Source organism: Neofelis nebulosa, chromosome 2 (genome assembly GCF_028018385.1).
Source record: "Neofelis nebulosa isolate mNeoNeb1 chromosome 2, mNeoNeb1.pri, whole genome shotgun sequence".
Lineage (NCBI taxonomy): Eukaryota > Metazoa > Chordata > Mammalia > Carnivora > Felidae > Neofelis > Neofelis nebulosa.
Genome location: NC_080783.1, coordinates 683,488 through 701,588, shown reverse-complemented (window position 1 = coordinate 701,588; position 18,101 = coordinate 683,488). Strand labels below are relative to the sequence as shown.

General features: G+C 61.6%; 1 protein-coding gene across 4 annotated transcripts in view; it reads right to left on the bottom strand.

Moving 5' to 3' along the window:
- The window catches only part of PASK (PAS domain containing serine/threonine kinase), a 40,709-nt gene that overhangs the window by 13,450 nt on the left and 9,158 nt on the right, over positions 1 to 18,101 (bottom strand). For 3 of the 4 annotated variants that reach the window (XR_009253333.1, XM_058698631.1, XM_058698639.1), the window contains exons 3-11: positions 16,739 to 16,904; positions 14,733 to 14,965; positions 14,007 to 14,177; positions 13,200 to 13,340; positions 12,606 to 12,740; positions 10,564 to 10,824; positions 8,579 to 8,771; positions 6,321 to 6,477; positions 134 to 1,764 (exon numbers count right to left, since the gene is read on the bottom strand). Coding sequence is in view for 3 of the 4 variants with exons in the window: in XM_058698631.1 (XP_058554614.1) it covers positions 134 to 1,764; positions 6,321 to 6,477; positions 8,579 to 8,771; positions 10,564 to 10,824; positions 12,606 to 12,740; positions 13,200 to 13,340; positions 14,007 to 14,177; positions 14,733 to 14,965; positions 16,739 to 16,877 (3,061 nt within the window). In the remaining variant the exon portion in view is untranslated. Of the gene's footprint in view, positions 1 to 133; positions 1,765 to 6,320; positions 6,478 to 8,578; positions 8,772 to 10,563; positions 10,825 to 12,605; positions 12,741 to 13,199; positions 13,341 to 14,006; positions 14,178 to 14,732; positions 14,966 to 16,521; positions 16,905 to 18,101 lie in introns of those variants that run through there. The other variant, XM_058698642.1, reaches the window with a different exon arrangement.

Here is an 18,101-nt window from a genome sequence, read left to right as displayed (position 1 = left end):
GCTCTCACTGCAGATCCTTTAGTGCATCGTTTCTGCCCCAACTATTCAGGGGGCGCAGCCACATCAGACACCGGGACGAGGGAGTCCCTGCACCGGCCGTGCCGTGCTCCCACAGCAGCCGCCCGCCACATACTCAGCCACGAGCCGTCTCGGTGGTAACAGCTGCCGGAATAGGTGCCCTCCTGGATCTCATGCTGCAGAGGGGCCCCGGGCATCGCCGGGCTGTCCCCTTTCACAGGCGTGGAGGTGACCTGGAAGCTCAGCCTGGGCTCCTCCAACGGGCACACCTCCACGGAGCCAGCTCCCGGCGTGGGAAGGACGCAGGTGGGGTTCTCTCTGCCCCTCGCTTTGCAGGGTCCTGAGGACGCCAGACGGGTCTCAGAGGGCTCGGCCGGGCCGCGCCCCAGACAGCTCTCGCGAGGCTGCTGGACTTCACCAAGACGCAAGCAGGTGCCCGTCAGGAGCAACAGCTCTCTGTCGTCCAGAACTTGTGACCCGGGCCCGTGCGGACCACTCAGGTCTGCGTCAGAGCCCGCCAGCGAAGGAGAGGCCATCTCCACAAGCTCCGACGCGGTACAGGAACGGTTCGAGGATGTTCGGTCTGTCCGTTCACCGAAAAAGAGTTCCTTGAGATTCCAGGAAAATGAATTTCCATCGGCCTCCCGGGCCTGCACCGCATCCAGGACCCCGGGGAGGTCTGTGGCCAGTGCGTAGTAAGCCGCGGAGCCGCCCACACGGCTGCGCGGGCCTCCACCTCCCGGGTCACACAGCGACACAGGGGCAGAGAAGAGGGGGCGCTCCGTGTGAGAGACGCCCGGTGGCCCCACGACGCTCCACTTGGGCAGCTGCTCCTTAATTAGGCACGTCTGCAGCTCATCTCGGTCACTCTCCCCTGCCCGCGGCTCATCTAGCACAGGCTTCCAGAACGAGGGTGGCCCTGCCCTGGGGGGGCCTCCGGGCTGCGCGTTCTGCTCAGCCCCGCGCCTGGGGTAGCACGGCAGGAGGCGCTGTCCCGCCGGCTGGCCTGCAGCATGGGGCCTGGGCATGACAGAATCAGCCCGATGGTTTGAACCACCGGCACTGCTCACACCTGCCCCCTCCAGCTGCGCCTCCTGGCGCGGGCCACGCACCCCTGGGTTTCTGCTCCCACCCTCTGCTGGAGCCGGGCCTTCAGAGTCTTCACGTGAAGCAAAGGTCCACGTGTCCCCGGGGCCAGACCCGCTTTTTCCCTCAAGGTCCCGTACGAGGCTCTCCGGGGCTGCACGTTCCTCCTTCTCCAAGACAGTGTCCCGCTGGGCCTCGGGTAAGGACCACTGGCCACGCGCTGGCGGGCATCCCTCTGGGAGGTTCTGCTGGTCCTGGGACAACGAGTATTCCTGGGTTGTCGGGCTTCTTTCCAGGGTGTTCTGCTGGTCCTTGGACAATGACTTTTCTCTGAGGGCTGCCAGGCTTCCTTCTGGAGTGTTCTGCTGCTGGCCCTCAGGAAATAACCACTTACTGAAGGCTGGTGAGCTTCCTTCTGGGATGTTCCGCTGGTCCTCAGGCAAGGACTGTTCCTGGGATGGTGGGCATCCTTCTGGGATGTTCCGCTGGCCCTCAGACAATGACTGTTCCTGGGATGGTGGGCATCCTTCTGGGATGTTCCGCTGGCCCTCAGACAAGGACTGTTCCTGGGATGGTGGGCATCCTTCTGGGATGTTCTGCTGGTCCTTGGGCAATGACCGTTCCTGGGCTGGCAGGCTTCCTTCTGGGATGTTGTCCCCTCTGAGGATTGTAACACGGATGATGTAATTACTTAAGAGCCACAGAAGAACCAAAAGTAAAGAGCACACGGATCCTCCTCTATTAAAGACAAGTATAAAGCAGTCACCACCATAAGCTATGAGCAGCTCATGCATTCTCTAGATAAATCCTCATTTAACAATGATTTAGCAAAGACAGCCCTGAATACCCAGGACCCTACGTTCAGGGCTCCGGTCAGCATCGTCGCTTCGTGGGGAGGGAGCCTCCCTGTAGCCGTGCAGCCCTGTACGATGTTGACCTGTGATCGGCTATGAATGCTATCAGATGTCACAGCCAAAGACAGACAGCTCTGAGAGGCTGGCACAAGGAGGGGCCGTGAGAGCAGGGCCTCACAGGGGTGGGAAGAGCTGGGACACAAGCCCAGGAACTTCGCATGGAGGCCACCCAGGGAGGGGCCGCCTCCAGGCAGGGGGGCGATCACAGAGCCAAAGGCCCCAGGTGAGGAACCCCGCCCCCACAGCTGGCCCGGCCACTGGGACCCCACATGACCGATGACGCTGAGCTCCTGCCCGGGGCCAGCCGAAGCCTGACGCCAGCACCAAGATGCACGGAAGGTGGCCGTGGCCGGCCTCGCCGGGGCGTGTGCTCCGGTGATCTGGCAAGCGTCACCACAGAGGTTTGTAAAGAGGCACAGGTTAGGAAGGAACCGACACAAAAGGGCAGGTCCCACAGAGGAGGGAACCGTGAGTGGGGTTCTGGGAACAGCAGCAGTTTTCTGGGGAAAATGAGGGCACGGGCAAGGGTGTGTAGAGGCCAGGCAAAAATCATCTGCGTCTCTGGCTATATCTCTCTCTCTCTGTCCATTCACCCAGGTCAAGAGACCAGCCTGGAGCTGGCCCCCAGGAACCGGCACGTCCTCTGCAAGGTCCAAAAAGGAGGCAGAAGGTCTCAATCCCCTTTCTAAGCAGTGCGGCTACCCTTGGAGGGCACGAGGGTCAGGCCCCAGGGCAGGGTAGGGCACCCTCCCATGTGGGCACGCGGGGCAAGGCCAGGGGCAGCACTGTACCCATGTCCCACCACCACAGCTCCCAGCAGCCAGGTTTCATAGTGTCACTGCATTCCAGCCAGGGTAAACTGAGGAAGTGATAAGGAGGCTTCTGGGAGAGGCTTTAAGTACAGAGAAGCTCCCGTCCCCCTCCCACCTCCCCTCCACCCGGCTGCCCCAGCTGGCACACGGCAGGGCCCGCACCAGTGCCTCCGGGTGGTTCACGCAGGGTCACAGGCTGGTCTCCAACACAACAATCCACTTGGTTGTGTTAGCAACTGCCTCCGGGGCTCCTGGGAGAGCTGGGAGAATGAGGAGCAGGCACGACCCTTGGTCCCCAGGCAACGAATACTCCCAAAGTCATGCTGCACCTGCCTTCCCACTTCCCAGTCTTACCGTGTTTGCTGATTTAGCCCATTTTCTGCTACAAAGTATTTCTTAGGGATGATCCTTCAAGTCTTTTGCAATGCTTATTTATGGAGTGAGTGATGAGTGACTGAGGGAGCGATGAAGGAGTGAATGACAGAGTGAATGAAGGAGGGAGGGAGGGAAGGAGGGAGGGAGAGAGGAAGGAAGGAGTGAAAGGAAGGAAGGAAGGAGGGAATGAAGGAGGGAAGGAGTGAAGGAAGGAGGGAAGGAAGGAAGGAGGGAAGGAAGGAAGGAAGGAGGGAGGGAGGGAAGGAAGGGAGGAAGGAGGGAGGGAAGGAGGGAGTAAAGGAGGGAGGGAAGGAGGGAGGGAAGGAGGGAGGGAAGGAGAGAGGGGGGAAGGAGGGAGGGAGGGAGGGAAGGAAGGAGGGAAGAAATGAGGGAGGGAGAGAAAAAGGAGGGAAGGAAGGAAGGAGGGAGGGAGGAAGGAGGGAGGGAGGGAGGGAGGAATGAGTGAAGAAAGGAAGGAAGGAGTGAAGGAAGGAGGGAAGGAAGGAAGGAGGGAGGGAGGAAGGAGGGAGAGAAGAAGGAGGGAGGGAAGGAAGGAAGGAGAGAAGGAAGGAGGAAGGGAGGGAGGGAGGGAGGAGGGAAGGAGGAAGGGAGGAAGGAGGGAAGGAGGGAGGGAGGGAGAAAGGAGGGAGGAAGGAAGGGAGGAAGGAAGGAGGGAGGGAAGGAGGGAAGGAGGGAGAGAGGAAGAAGGGAGGGAGGGAGGAGGGAAGGAAGGAAAGAAGGAAGGAAGGAAGGAAGGAAGGAAGGAAGGAAGGAAGGAAGGAAGGAAGGAGAGGAGGGAAGGAAGGAGGGAAGGAGTGAAGGAAGGAGGGAGGGAGGGAGGAAGGAAGGAGGGACGGAGGGAGGGAGGAAGGAGGGAGGAAGAGAGGAAGGAAGGAGTGAAAAAAGGAAGGAAGGAGTGAAGGAAGGAGGGAAGGAAGGAAGGAGGGAAGGAAGGAAGGAAGGAAGGAAGGAAGGAAGGAAGGAAGGAAGGGGAAGGAAGGAAGGAGAGAAGGAAGGAGGGAGGGCAGAAGGAGGGTAGGAGGGAGGGAAGGAGGGAAGGAAGGAAGGAGGGAGGGAGGGAAGGAAGGAGGGAGGGAGGGAGGGAGGGAGGAAGGAGGGAGGGAGGGAGGGAGGGAGGAAGGAAGGAGGGAAGGTGGGAAGGAGGGAGGGAAGGAGGGAAGGAAGGAAGGAGGGAGGGAGGGAAGGAAGGAGGGAGGGAGGGAGGGAGGAAGGAAGGAGGGAGGGAAGGAGGGAGGGAGGGAGGAAGGAAGGAGGGAGGGAAGGAGGGAGGGAGGGAGGAAGGAGGGAAGGAGGGATGAAAGGAAGGAGGGAGGGAGGAAGGAGGGAAGGAGGGATGAAAGGAAGGAGGGAGGGAGGAAGGAAGGAAGGAAGGAGGGAGGGAAGGAGGGAGGCAAGGAGGGAGGGAAGGAGGGAAGGTGGGAAGGAGGGAGGGAGGGAGGGAGGGAGGGAGGAAGGAGGGAGGCAAGGAGGGAGGGAGGGAGGAAGGAAGGAGGGAGGGAGGGAGGGAGGAAGGAAGGAAGGAAGGAAGAAGGAAGGAGGGAGGGAAGGAGGGAGGGAAGGAGGGAGGGGAGGAGGGAGGGGAGGGAGGGAGGAGGGAAGGCAGGAGGGAGGGGAGGAGGGAGGGGAGGGAGGGAGGAGGGAGGGCAGGAGGGTAGGAGGGAGGGAGGGAGGGAGGGAAGGAAGGAGGGAGTGAGGGAGGGAGGAAGGAAGGAGGGGAGGGAGGGAAGGAGGGAAGGAAGGAGGGAGTGAGGGAGGGAGGGAAAGTGGGAAGGAGGGAGGGAAGGAGGGAGGGAGGAAGGAAGGAGGGAGGGAAGGAGGGAGGGAGGGGGAAGGAGGGAGGGGGGAAGGAGGGAGGGAGGGAGGAAGGAGGGAAGGAGGGATGAAAGGAAGGAGGGAGGGAGGAAGGAAGGAAGGAAGGAGGGAGGGAAGGAGGGAGGGAGGGAGGGAGGAGGGGGGGAGGGAAGGAGGGAAGGAGGGAAGGAAGGAAGCAAGCAAGCAAGCAAGCCAGGGGCAGTGACAAGGACAAGCACACCTACAGGGCCTCTAGGAGGGACGTCGATCTAGCACTACAACTTGAGCTCAGCACATCCAACCCGGAGAGAAGCGTCGGAAGCGGCTCATCTGGCGGGACTTGCTTGTCGCACAACCTCGTCCCAGAAAATGGAGCGTGCGGGGCCCAGACGGGAGCTTGGGGCAGAGCAGATGAGAGCCACCGCCAGGGTCCCCCACCCCGGGACTCGCAGGCCAGGAGCCCAGCGGCTTGTAGCAGCGACCACCCCTGGGGCCAGGGGGTCACGCCTCAGGCGGCCCCGCCGGGGGAGGGTCCCCCCGAACACAGATGGGCACGTGGCACAGAGACCATCCAAAGCGGACCCGAGTGAAGTAGCGGCAGGCCAGGGAATCCAAGCCAACGGCAGGAAAGCAGCGAGACCGCAGAGCTCCACGGGAGGTGACGCGTGGAAAGGGCTCGGACGCACACGTCTCACACACACACGTCCACGACAACACGCACGGGGTGACCCGGTCTGTGCCACAGGGGCAAGAGCGGCTGCCCACGAGCACCCGCGGACGCGGAGGACACGCTAGGAAGGTGCCCCGCTCCGAGGACGGGGACGTGGCGGGGCAGCCCCAACGGCCGGCGGCGGCTCCCGCGGGGAGAAAACTAGTTGGGAAACTCCAAAACGCTGTGTACCGTGGGACCACGATAACTAAGCAGGGATGACCGGTGAGTCTCTCTCTCTGCCTTTCTACATTTTCCACGTGTTCTAACGTGGACTTGACCACTCTACATACAGTATTTTGTTATTTAAAAGAGAACAGACGCAAATGGTTTTTTAAATGAGGAAATCCTGCTATGTTAACTCCCTGGAACCCCACCCACACAACGGCCGGGTCTCAGGGTCTCAAGGCCACCACCGGGGACCACGCTGGGGACCACGCCCAACGGCGGACTCCGGCGCTCGAGCAAGCACTCGGTGGCCAGGAGCTAGCGCCACCGCTGCTGCGGACACCCGTCTCCCCGCAGCACGGTCGCAGCACGCTCCTCGACCCGCGCCCGCCTACCACCGCCCCACCCCACCTCCAGGGGACTCACCGCGGAACAGGCGGAGGCGGGAGGGCAGGAGGGAGGTGGCCTCCGGGGTCTGCCTGGCCCCCGGTCCCTGCGAAGGCTTCTCGGCTTCCCGCTACCTCTAGGGTCTCGCCTCGTGGCAGCTCGTGGTCTCCGACAAGCGAGCCATTAACCCTGGAATCTGGCAGCAACAGAACAGACCGTTTCCCACCTGCTGACCGAGTCTCCCCCCACGGGACTCGTGTGCAGAGGGGGCCCCGACCGGATCTCGGAAGCCGTGGCGAGCCTACGTCCGCAGCGTGTCCCGGACCACCCCCTCGCCACTCCGCAGGTGCCCCGTCGGGGCCAGCGGCCCCCACTCTCCCTGCTGCGGTGTCCCAGGCCCTGCCCTCAGCCGGCAGGATCCCACTACCACCCCCAGGGCTGCAGCGCGTCCCTCCATCTGCAGAGAGCCCCCCGAGGGCTCTGCTCTGACTCCAGGTAAAAGCCCAAATCCGTGCTGTGACCCCCACGGCCCTGCGGCCCGCCTCCCGACGCTCTGCCCAGGGCCTCTGGCCCCCGTCCCTGGAACGCCACTCCTGCCGCCTTCGGTGCTTCACCAAAAGCCACCATCCCAAGGGTCCCTCCCAGGCTCACGGACCCTGAGACTGTACGTCCTCCCCCTGCCTCGCTCTTCCTCCTGAGGGCTGGTCACCTACACGTCAAGCCTATACTTGTGTGTCACAGCCTCCCCACCAGCTCCCCGGCCCGGTGCCTGTCCACCCACATAGGGCCGAGCACACAGCAGGAGGGGTGGGAGCAGGCGGGCTGTCCCTGTAAATGGCAGCCTGGATCGGGGCTGTGGGGAAGAAGCCCGGCCCCCGGCGGTGGAAGTGGGCGGGCCGGCACCATCTTTCCAGTGGACATTCGGACAACAGCCGGCAAAAGCAAGCATCCCCACGTGCCCAGAAATGCCACTTCCAAGAGTTCATCCCGAGGAGGCACAGGGAGAGGGGCAGAAGCGACCCCCGCCCCCTGACCTTCCACAAAGAACGTGCGTTAGACACACACACGGGAGAGACGGTGGAATGGTGGGAAAGGGAAGACTCGGAACTAGCGACAGAAACTGAAAAAGGGCCGTCTGTGTAGACAGAACGCAGATGCGACGAAGGGAGCCGGCGTGGGAACAGTGGAGACCCCAGCAGAGCCAGCAGCCCGACAAAGCACCTTGTGAAACAAAATGCCACGAGGTCACCTCTAGTGCCTGGAAAGCAACCCTCAGGGCACGCACCCCACTCCCAGCCTCGGGTCCGAGCCACCCGCTGCAGAAACCCCCACTGGGGTTCAGCGCCCAGAACACAGAGCGCTGCCCCACGACACAGCGGCTCCCACGTGGCCCCTCCACCCCCTTGGTGACTGTGTTAAACCCCCGTATGTGAGCGCTCAGACAGCAAGTCGGGCCACAGGCGGCAGCACGGGGACAACGTGTTCCAAGGTACCCTGAGCCTGCCCCGTGCGCACGGCATCACTACCACGCCACCCTCCAAGAGGGCCACGGAGCCCTGGACACATGCGGCCGCCTGAAGCCTGCCGCTCCCCAGCAGCCCTCTCGTTTCATTTCCGGTGTCCCCTCCCACGGGACGGCAGAGACCAGGGAACGTGAGGACCGCACCCTGTCAGCGGGCAGTGAGGGAGCAGGTACTTGCAGAGTGGGGCCCTGTGGGCTGGGAGCAGAACGGGGCGCAGCTGCTCCTCGCTCCTTGTCAACGGAAAGGTGGGCACTGAGGAGGCTGCCGGGCGGTCTCGTGCTCTGTGGTCCCTGCTCCTGGTGCCCCGAAGCCAGAGAGGAGCCCTGCCAGGGCGGGAGCCGTGCTCCCAGCCTGTCCTCACACACCACGGCACCTAAGATGTTCACGTCTTGGGGACTTGGGATACTTGCTGAAATAATACTAAACGCTAAACTAAAAGTACAGAGGAGAAACACAACGAGCAAATATGCCTCGAACTACTTAACTTAGGGGTCAACGCGATAGGCTACGTTAACACTGTCGTAGGCTACGTGAGGCTCCACAGATCTACTCGTAAAACACCACCAACAAGCTACCCCCGGGACCCTCTCTACGCTCACGGCTGTCAGACTCACGACACGTCCCATCCCCCGGGAACACAGAAGGCCCACGACAGACAGGGTCTCCACGAATGCCCGGCGGCCACTGGCTTACACTCTCCATCCCGCCCAGCACGCCCGTGCCCCCTCCCTCCGAGGTGTAGGGCTGTGTGTGGCTGGGCAGCCACGGACGCACCTGGGAGGAAGAGGCTGGGCCGACCCTTGGCCTCGCCGGCCGGGTCCCAGCCCTGGTGGGGGTCCACAGCACTCTCCCCAGGCTCACTCTGGTTGCCAACGTCCAAGCAGTTGGTCAGGTTTGGCCGTGGTAAGGAACTGTCATATGCGAGCTCCATGTAGTCGTAGAAACCGGGAATCAGAAAAGTGATATTCTAGAAAAGAAACCATGACATTTCAGATCTGGTGAGGATCCACCCTGACCCACGGGGCCGGCGCACCATCCGGTCTGCATACAAAATGAACGCGACGCGAGCACATCTCCGGGCAAGGTGAGCAAAGACCCCAGGTCGTATTCCTTTCAACAGACCCACAAAGCCCCTCTGACACTCAACATGGAATTCGTGACTTTTCCTCCCTTTTCTTACAAAAAAACAAAATCAACAACTGAAGCTACCAATACCAACACCTCCATGTCTCCCGGGCAGATGTTCGCCCCATGTTTTCCTTAGGCATGAAAGCCACGTGTGCAAATCTCACGTGTGCAAACGTGGCTCTCAGGGAGCGATGGGTGCCCAGGATAAGACAAAGGACCTGGGGCGCCTCTGCTGTGCTGGCCAGCACCTCAGCATGAGGGTCCCAGGCCCCGGAGCTGCAAGGACACGTGCCCTCTCTGAACCCGTGTGCGCCCCCTACACACAGCCATGTGAATCCGGAACACGGTCTAATCCAGAGGCAGGTCCATCCACCCCACACGCGGTCCCTACAAAGACGGGACGCCCTCGATGTTCCTGCGGGAACCCCTGGTCCAGAACTCACACTGACTGTGTTTTCATTAACTTCAAACTAAGTTTACCTTCATTTAACTAAGTTTCAGCTCACTTGCTCCTTAATATTTCTAATTAGAAAACAAAGAGGGACCTGTGTTTGGACCTTGTCACTGGGTCTGAGAATGACAAGAGGGAACAACGTTCCCTTCCTCTGCGGCAGCGCGTGGTGAACAAGGTGCTCCGTGAAGGGCTGCAGGCACCCAAGGGCCGAGCCGGCCGGGTGCACCGGCACAGTGACCACTCGACGTCAGAAGCGATGCATCAGCCGGCAGCCTCTCCCTCCCCTGTGACCCTCCTCCCACTGAGCAGAGGGCCCGTGTCCCCTTTCCAGGACCCAGGAGGACCCTGGGACCATGTGAGGAGCATGCTGTGGCTGCCTGAGATGCTCACCTGCCCTTGGAGCCCGGCCACCACACGACACACAGGGGCTCTCGACACCAGCCCCAGCCACGGACCCAGGCAGCCCCAGCCACGGACCCAGGGAGCCAGACCCACAGGTAGGCGCGCCTGGGGACGATGCCAGCCCCGGCTGACACTACATCAAAGAGAATAGGCCATCCCGCCGAGCCCAGCCCAAAGGGCCCATCTGTGACCTAAACATGAGATTGTCATGTTTTAGGCACCAAGCTTACAATGGTTTGCAGCAACAGATACAGACTCTCAGCACGGTCTTAGATAGAAACAGGCAGTTGGCATCCCAGCTGGGCCTGGCTCTTGGTGTGTGGAGATTTCCGCCTCCCCGTGTTCAAGAAATTCAGAGAAAGCTCCATCCGAGGAAGAAGTTCATGAACACTTTCCTCTGACTCTGACCGCACAACAGACCCCCCAAGATGGCCCCCAGGGCACAGGAGGTGAGACAAGCCCCGAGCTCCACGCGCAGAGAAAATCCCCACAGGTGGGACACACGCTCTGCTCGGGACAGGTCTCAGGGTGACAGCCCCTCCCTCTCCCAGGGCAGCACCTCGAGACAGCCCAGGGGGTCACGGAGGGCTCGGCGCGGGGTCCGGAGAAATGAGTGCAGACAGGGAGCACGCTGCCCGGCACCCCCCAGGGGCAGCCAGGGGGCCGGCCCAGCAGACAGGGAGGTACGAGGCCTGTGGCAAGCTCAGGTCCTCACTGTGGAAACGGACCAGCCCCCTGCAGGGGCACACAGGCTGGCCACCCACGCAAGGCCCACCTTGCCCAGGAGCTCCGTCTTCCCGTAACCGAACAGCATCAGGGCAAAGCTGTGGTTGATGCCATAGATGGTCCCGTCGGGCAGGAGGGTGATGAGGCCGCTGATGGTGGAGAACACCCAGACTGACGCCGAGTAACCCGGCTCAGGCACTGCCCTGCTGTCTTCCACCACCTCGCTTCTGGGCTCCGATTTCAGCTTTAAGCTCAGAGGGAAGGTGGTGCCATCTTTGGCTCTCCCGACAGACCTCTGAATCTTGAGATTCTGGAAGGAACACGCACCACTGAGCTGACAGCAGCATCGCACCCAGCCCCAGCTTGGAGTCTTTGCAGCTTGAGAAGCGAACCCACCCGCGTGTGCTGGGGAGCACCCCCAAACATCACACTCCCCACACCGGTCCTCCTTCCCTGAGCTCCCCACACCCCGCCTTTGCCCCAGGGAAAGCGGAAGCTGGCCAGGAGCTGTGACCGGGGGCGAGGGCACCCCAGCACAGCAGCCGCTCGCCACTCCAGAAAGGCCCGAGGGCAGCAGACACCAGGGCAGCCGAGACGCGCGCGAGGGCTGGCGTCTGGGAGGGAGGGCCAGCATTCCTCCCCACTCTCCACCTCGGACCGCCAGTATCCCCAGGGTGCCCCCTCTGCGGGCGGCCCCACCCCTCACTCCGTCCCCCATCCTTCGGCCTGAGGGGCAGTGGCTCCCTGCTGTTGCTGACTACTGGGTGGCCACGCCCCATCTGCCTCATCGGCACCTCCATCACCCACGAGAGCACATCCTTGCTTTACGTTTCCCTTCTTGAAGACTTGGAATGTATCCAGTTTCAACTAAACCTCGACCAAGGCAGCATCCTCACCAGGAGCTTTGAGAGTGTGCGCCCTTTCAGGTTTCAAGATGAGGCCCAGGCTTTTGTGCCCACCCCTCGCCCTATCCCACCCACCCCTTTGAAGGGCCACCTGGGAGACAGAAGATGTGAAGGGGCCCATGTTGTGGGCACCACCCTGAACGCAGGAGGGGAGCTTCACTCAGCGGCACTGCACCCTCAACAGGGTCGGGACTCCACACGCCAGGCTCCCTGTGCCAAGGCCGTAGGCCAGGCGCCAGGTCCCAGGGGGCCCCACAAGGAATGAGGGGTGCAGCACCTGTTTCCACTTGCTGCCGGGGAGTCGGGGACTCTAGTTCGAGGCTATTACAAACGTGCCTTCTAGAACATACTTCTCTTGGATGCGTGCCTGCGTTCAGACTGAGCAGGTGCTGACACGCAAGCTTCCAGCGGGGCTGAGCCAACAGGCGCCCCCCACCCCCCGGCCTCGGGGCAGGGGAGAGGACACAGAGACAGTAAGGACTAGGGATGGGGGCAGGGGGTTCCCATTGAGCTGGAAAGCTGAAAAATAGCTGATGACTGCTCAGGGGGTTCGGCTCTTGGCCTGAGGCCAGCCAGAGAACCAGCGAGCGCCTATGGGTGGCCTGAAACCATCTCTGATTTCTTACAGCGGCAGAGGTGACTTTAGGCAAAAATCAACCGTCCAGTCTGATCCTGCAGGTCACTGGGGTGTGACATGAGGTGAACTCACTGTAGTGTGGGTCACCGGTGTGGAGGCTGCACACTAGTAGGAAACGGGGCTCCTGGGAACTGGGAGGATTCGGTCGGCATCAGAACCTCCCCCCGACCCCAGACCGCCACTGACCCCAAAGCTGCCGGCCCTCCCCCATCTGACTGCCATCCTGCCTCGAGGGGACACCTGCCATCAGCCCGTTCTCCCTGTCCCTCAAGACCCCAGACCTGTCAGTAAAGAGAGGCAGCAGGCGTTCCCCACCCCAGGCTCCAGGGAGAGGACCGAGGGGACAGGGCAGTCAGTTGGAGAGCCACACGGGCCCTGACCGGGTCAAGGCTTCTGAGCCCAGAGAGCAACAGGGGAACAGGTGCCATCGAGCACAGGTCCCAGCCTGTGTGGCCAGGTCACGGATTCCAGTCTGGGAGATGAACGGTCACCAGCCACTGGATAGACAGACTCCCTGCGGCGGCCAGAGGTCCCCGGGGTCCTTCCTACCTGTGGGACGAGCTCGCCAGGCGGAGGCAGCTGCACAGAAGGGATGAGGTCTGCCATGTGCTGCCCGAGCACCTCCTCCCCGGACGCGTACCCGTACAGGAGAGGGAAGAGACTGTCGCACGACGTTATGGTTCCCTAGGAGGAAATACCAGCATTTTTAAGCCTTAGGATAAAACTCCTGGCACCTCAGCTTCAAGCTCCACCAAACGCCAAGTCTCGAGCTTGAAAGTTCGCACCGCGTGCGGCAGAAGTGTGCGAGGCGCGCACAAACACTCCTGAGGCCCAAATTCCTGACCTGTCGAGATGTTCCGCAGAAGCCGGCACAAACCACCCCCACAGCTCACAGCCCAGGGCTGTGTACCCCACACGGTGCGGAAACAGGCCTGTGAGTGGTTCTGATAATATCCCAGTAGTACACGAGGAAACTGAGGCACAGGGAGATTGGATTCCTTGCCCGAGTGCACACAGTGGGGGTGCAGCAGGGCCTCCCACAAGCCCCAAAGGCACACAGCAGGCCACAAGGTGAGCCCGAGCTCCGGGAGCAGCGCCACAGGGTCAAGTTACGCGCAGCTGAGACGCCGCGGGCACACTCACATCGCTCTGGAAAGCGACCCAGGCCGAGACGCGCTCCACGGGCTCCAGCATGACCACACAGCAGAGGCTGCGTTCCCGCTTCACCTTCTTCATCCACACAGAAACTGGAACCTTCTCCCCACTGCAGCTCACGATGTCCACCTGTGGGGACAGACGGGCCTGCACCTGGCCCTCCCTGGACCCCAGGCCCGTGGACGTCTGCGGCCTCTGCTCACCTGCCCCACATCTCGGAAACGAACCAAAGTATAAACAAGGTTTCGGACACTTAACCTAACAGTCTCTGAGTCAACGCTCTATGGGAAGAGAAGGGTTTTTGGCAGCTTCGTTCAACACCGCAGGGGAAACAGCATCCGTAACTTCTCGAGGAAACAGACACCAATGCGTGGTGAACGTGTCAACTTTTTCTTCACGACAGCCAGGTGGCCTTTCAGAAGTGGCGGACCACATCTCACTCCCCTCGGTGCCCGGGGCCAAGGGCTCAGCATCTAACATGCAGTTCAGCCCGTCAACTGCCAGCTGATGCGCCACACGGGGAGGACCGAAGCCCCCGGGAAACCTTGCCAGCCCCGCCAACGAACACCGACACACAGAGCTGGAGATTTAGGGGTGGGGACCCTGAGATGAGAGCATCCGTGCCGCGTCCTGCAGGCCCGCAAACCCCTGACCGGCCTCCTCCCCCATCAGGTGGTACCTCCCTCACGCCAGCCCGGCTGTCCCCCGCACCAGCACCGACGGGGGGACAGCGGCCGCGGTGGCCGGTGACCGGCCGTGTTTGCACGGCCCCGGCGGCACACGCCGGGCACTCACCACCGTGCCAAATGCAACGGCGGCGTGGCCGTCAGCCTCCACATGCTCTTCGCTGAGGGCCTTCACCACGTCGGAATCTGGCTTCAGGAAGAATTGTGTGAGCTTCTGGCCGATCAGGTCATGGCTGCTGTACCCCAGGAGCTGGCAAGCCTTGTCGTTGGCGACCAGGATCTGGGGGTCATGGAGAGGAGAGGGCACGAGCATCACCGGCGGCGCCTCTGACCCCCGGGAACAGCAGACGAGGCGGCATGGTCCAGCGTCCTCCTCCCAGTGTCCTGCCCTGGCGGTTCACAGCAGTGACGCCTTGGGTCCTGGGGGGCCTTGGCCACAGAGGGGGACACAAGAAACGGCAGCGCCACGACCGGGCGCCTCACGTCATCAAGACTACGTGGACGTGTGGGGACTTAGGCCATACTCCTGCCCACCGAACAATTTCAGTTCTCTGTGCCCCTGAGCGCTCTGCTCTCACGCTGGGAATGCGTTCTCACTCTCGGGCGGCCAGTGCCTTAGACAGCACGAGCGCGCGCCTCGCCCCCTCCCTGGGGTCTCCACCTTGGTGAGAGGACTGTTTGGTGTGGTTGAGTCTTGTTTATGTCGCTTCTGCAACTACACAGGTGAAACGCAACGCTTTTCTGATCGCACTTAACGCAAACGCCTCTGTTTGAGGCCGCGGGTTGAACACACGGGCTACACGCTCATGGCAGGGTCACAAACCGAAGCAAATACCTCTGTGGTCTTGGCGTCCACGGTGAAAACAGCCTTGTTCGGGTTGGACACGGGGGCCGGGAGCAGGGGCGTGGACCGCCCCGAAGACAAGCCCCACAGCAGGGAACAGCAGGACGCGCCCCCCAGGGACCCGGCCGCGTCTGACCGCTCCGGTGCGGCCAGGCAGTGCGGCTTGCTCGCGCACATATTCTGGGCAGCCAGCGAGGACAGACAGTAGGAACTCCATCTGCCTTCTGGAAAGAGAAGGAAAGGAAGCCTTAGACCTGCCAGGAGCGCCCTCCTCAAACACACCGCCACACACAGTCCCTGCTCTCAGTTCCTGCCAAAGGCTCCAAGGGCTGGTTTGCACCCCAGGGTGCGTCTCAAACGTCCCCAGAGCCCGACAGAACAACACCCGGGTGTGTCTAGCCATGCGGAGTCGCACCTAGGGGGAGCAGGCCCAGCCTCAGCGATTCTGTGTAAACACACTCTGAGGTCCCTTTCCACCCAGCCCCCCAAGGGGTGCCCTCCTGGGTCTGTCCTAACGGCCCTCGGTCCCAGAAAGTCTCCCAAATCCAAGAGCTGCCTGGCTGTCCCGGCCCCTTCCTCCCTCTCTCATTCATTGGTCAGGTTCACTCACAACCCCTCCAGAAAACCCCCTCCCGGTAACAGGTCCAGTGGCTCCCAAGAAGCTCAACCCCGTGGCCAGTGCTCAGGGCTCACCCACCCCCACCATCAGCAGCCCTGGGCCAGGGGGCAGCTCCCCAGCTCTTAAACCTCTGCCCTTGGCAGAGCTCCCTCCCCCCTCCACCTGCCTGAGCTCTCATCACCCTGGAACCCTGGGGATCAAGCTCACCGCCTCCGCTCCGTCCCAGCCACTCCTTGGTGGCTTTAAATACACTTCACCTAGGAATGTACTGCGAGGCCCCTGCTTACACCCCTGCCCTGCCTCTCCTTTCCCATCTCAGTAAATGTCAGCTCCATCCTTCAAACAGCTCAAAAACCAGGCAAAGACAAGTCTTCCCCCCTTTCCCCTCCTTAGCTCATGGGCCCACCCCAGACCATTCTAGGAGCCTGGAAACTGCACGGCCCAGAGCCTCGGCCCTCCTCTTCCAGGCTGCCCCAGGCCCGGCCTGATCTCCTTACAGCACCAGACAGGCGCCGTGGCCCCAGCTCCGCCCCCTGCTCCCCAAGCAGACACCCACCCATGCTCCCTCCCAAGGCCGAGGGCGAGGGCGGCTACCTGCCTGCCTCACAGACCTGCCCAGCCCACCCCACAGAACCTCCAGCCCTCACCTGGAGGACCTAGCCTCTGCTCCCCTCTGAACAGCCCCACCCTGTGCCTCCAGGCCAGCATGTGAACCCTCTTCTTGGGCTCCCACCCTCCTCCTCCGTGGGACTGTTCCTCACCTCCACCTTTCCTCCAGCACTTCCATCAACCTAACAGACTCCCCGTGTCCTAGCCCCCCGGGCTCCAGCCCTTCTACAATCCTAACAGACTCCCCGTGTCCTAGCCCCGGGCTGCAGGCATGCACCTCTGTCTCCCCAAGCGCCCCCTCCGACAACGAGCCCCTCGGGGGTGTCTGGGCTCTGGAGGCACCAGTTAACTTGGGGAAACATGAGCGAGCAGGTAGCAGGTGCCTCGACCTCCTGCCCCCTCCCCCCACCACACCGGGCACCATCTTCTGCACTGGAAAGCTAGCTGCCCTCAAGCCCGTGTTACTCGTCTGTACCTGGGAAGAAAGCATGAGCCTGCAGCCCAGCAGCTGGTAAATATTTACCGAAGCAAAGCCGCAAAACTGTATCTTACTTGCAAGGCAGCCCAGCCCAGGGTCGCGCTCACACACACTCCGCAGGACAGGCTCATGCCTAAGAATCACGGCGGCGCAGGAGAGGCTTCAGCCAGCACCGCCGCCCGCACACAGAGCGCGTCCTCTCAGCAAGAAGAGAGAGTGGCCAGAGCCCAGAGCGCCCCCTCGCCTGTGTTTTCAACACCGCCACCCACGATGCCCAGAAGGGGTGGGTACCGGAGAGGGCCATCCTGCTCTGGCACAGCTTCGCCAGCCCATTCCTTCTGCTCAGGTGTCTGTGCACCGAGGACGAGGACCTGCGGGGCTCGGAGGTGGTCCGCACGGCAGGGCTCTCGGCGGGGCCTCCGCCCTCCATCGGGGAGCTGGCAGGCCAGGAGAACAACTGGAAAACAAAGCGAAGGCCATCAGCATCTGCAGCACGAGAAGCAAGAGGCAACTGATCCCCCCGCAAGGCTGAGAGCAGCTCAGCCCCACGGCCTCCCCCAGCTTACAACGCGAGCCCAGAAGGACCGAAGTCCTGCTAAAAGAAGTCCTTTGGGAGAAACGCGGGGGAAGAGATGGGAAAGAAAGAAGAAAATGAGGAGAGAGCAGCGCAGGGCAGGAGGACCTCCAAGGAAGGCCCAGGCTGCAGCGGCACACACCGACTACAGATGGCCCCAGGCCAAGGGCGTCCCCGACGACAGGAGCACCTGCCAGCATGTGAGGCTCTGGGTGGCCCCAGCTTTCCCCAAATCCACTGCATCTGACCAGCCACACCCAGAATCATCCATGGGGCTTCCAACAAAATAGCAACGCAAAGCCAACATACAGAGTCTGGAGATGGGCCTGGCACCAGACATTTGTGTTGTTAACTTCTTATTTTTAAATACTTGCAAGCAGTTGTAAGGAAAGCAAATACAGAAAAATCTCCTGCGTCCTTCACCATTTCCTCCAATGGTGACATCTTGCAGAACCACTGTCTGGAGGTCCAGGCCAGGGTATGCGGAACCTGCTTCCAAGACCCTCGTGGGCCTCTCCCCCCACCACTGCTCCCTCGTGGGCACACACAGGCCCAAGGACTGGCTGAGGGGCTTCCTTTCCAAGGAAGACCAGGCTTCAATAAGCAGGCGGGGGTGCCCCACAGGATGGACCTGCTATGGAAAGGGAAGGCAGTTGCCCCCCCCACCACCACATTGCAGCTCCAAACTCCAAGGAGGCCCCGCCCACCCATTCTATTCTGGCTTGAAGGCCTTCATGAAGATTCACCACCAGGAGAGGAGGGCAGTGACTTTCATAGTTAACAGCTTTGAGCCCAATCTATAATTTTGCATACAGTGGTAACAGCATGGCATCTCCAGTATGTTCACGTTCCAGGCCCCTCAGGTGTTAGGGCCCGGCCAATGCTCACCTCAGCTGCCAGCTCCTGAGCACGGTGGGGCAGGGGCCCCCTAGATAGACAGAAAACTGAAGGCCTTCCTATCACCAGCATGGAAGGCTGCTGACATCAAAACATGCCAGCGAGCCACAGAAATGGAGGTCGGGACAGCAGAGGAACAAAAAAGACAACAAAACAATCAATTTCACAAACAGACCAATGTTG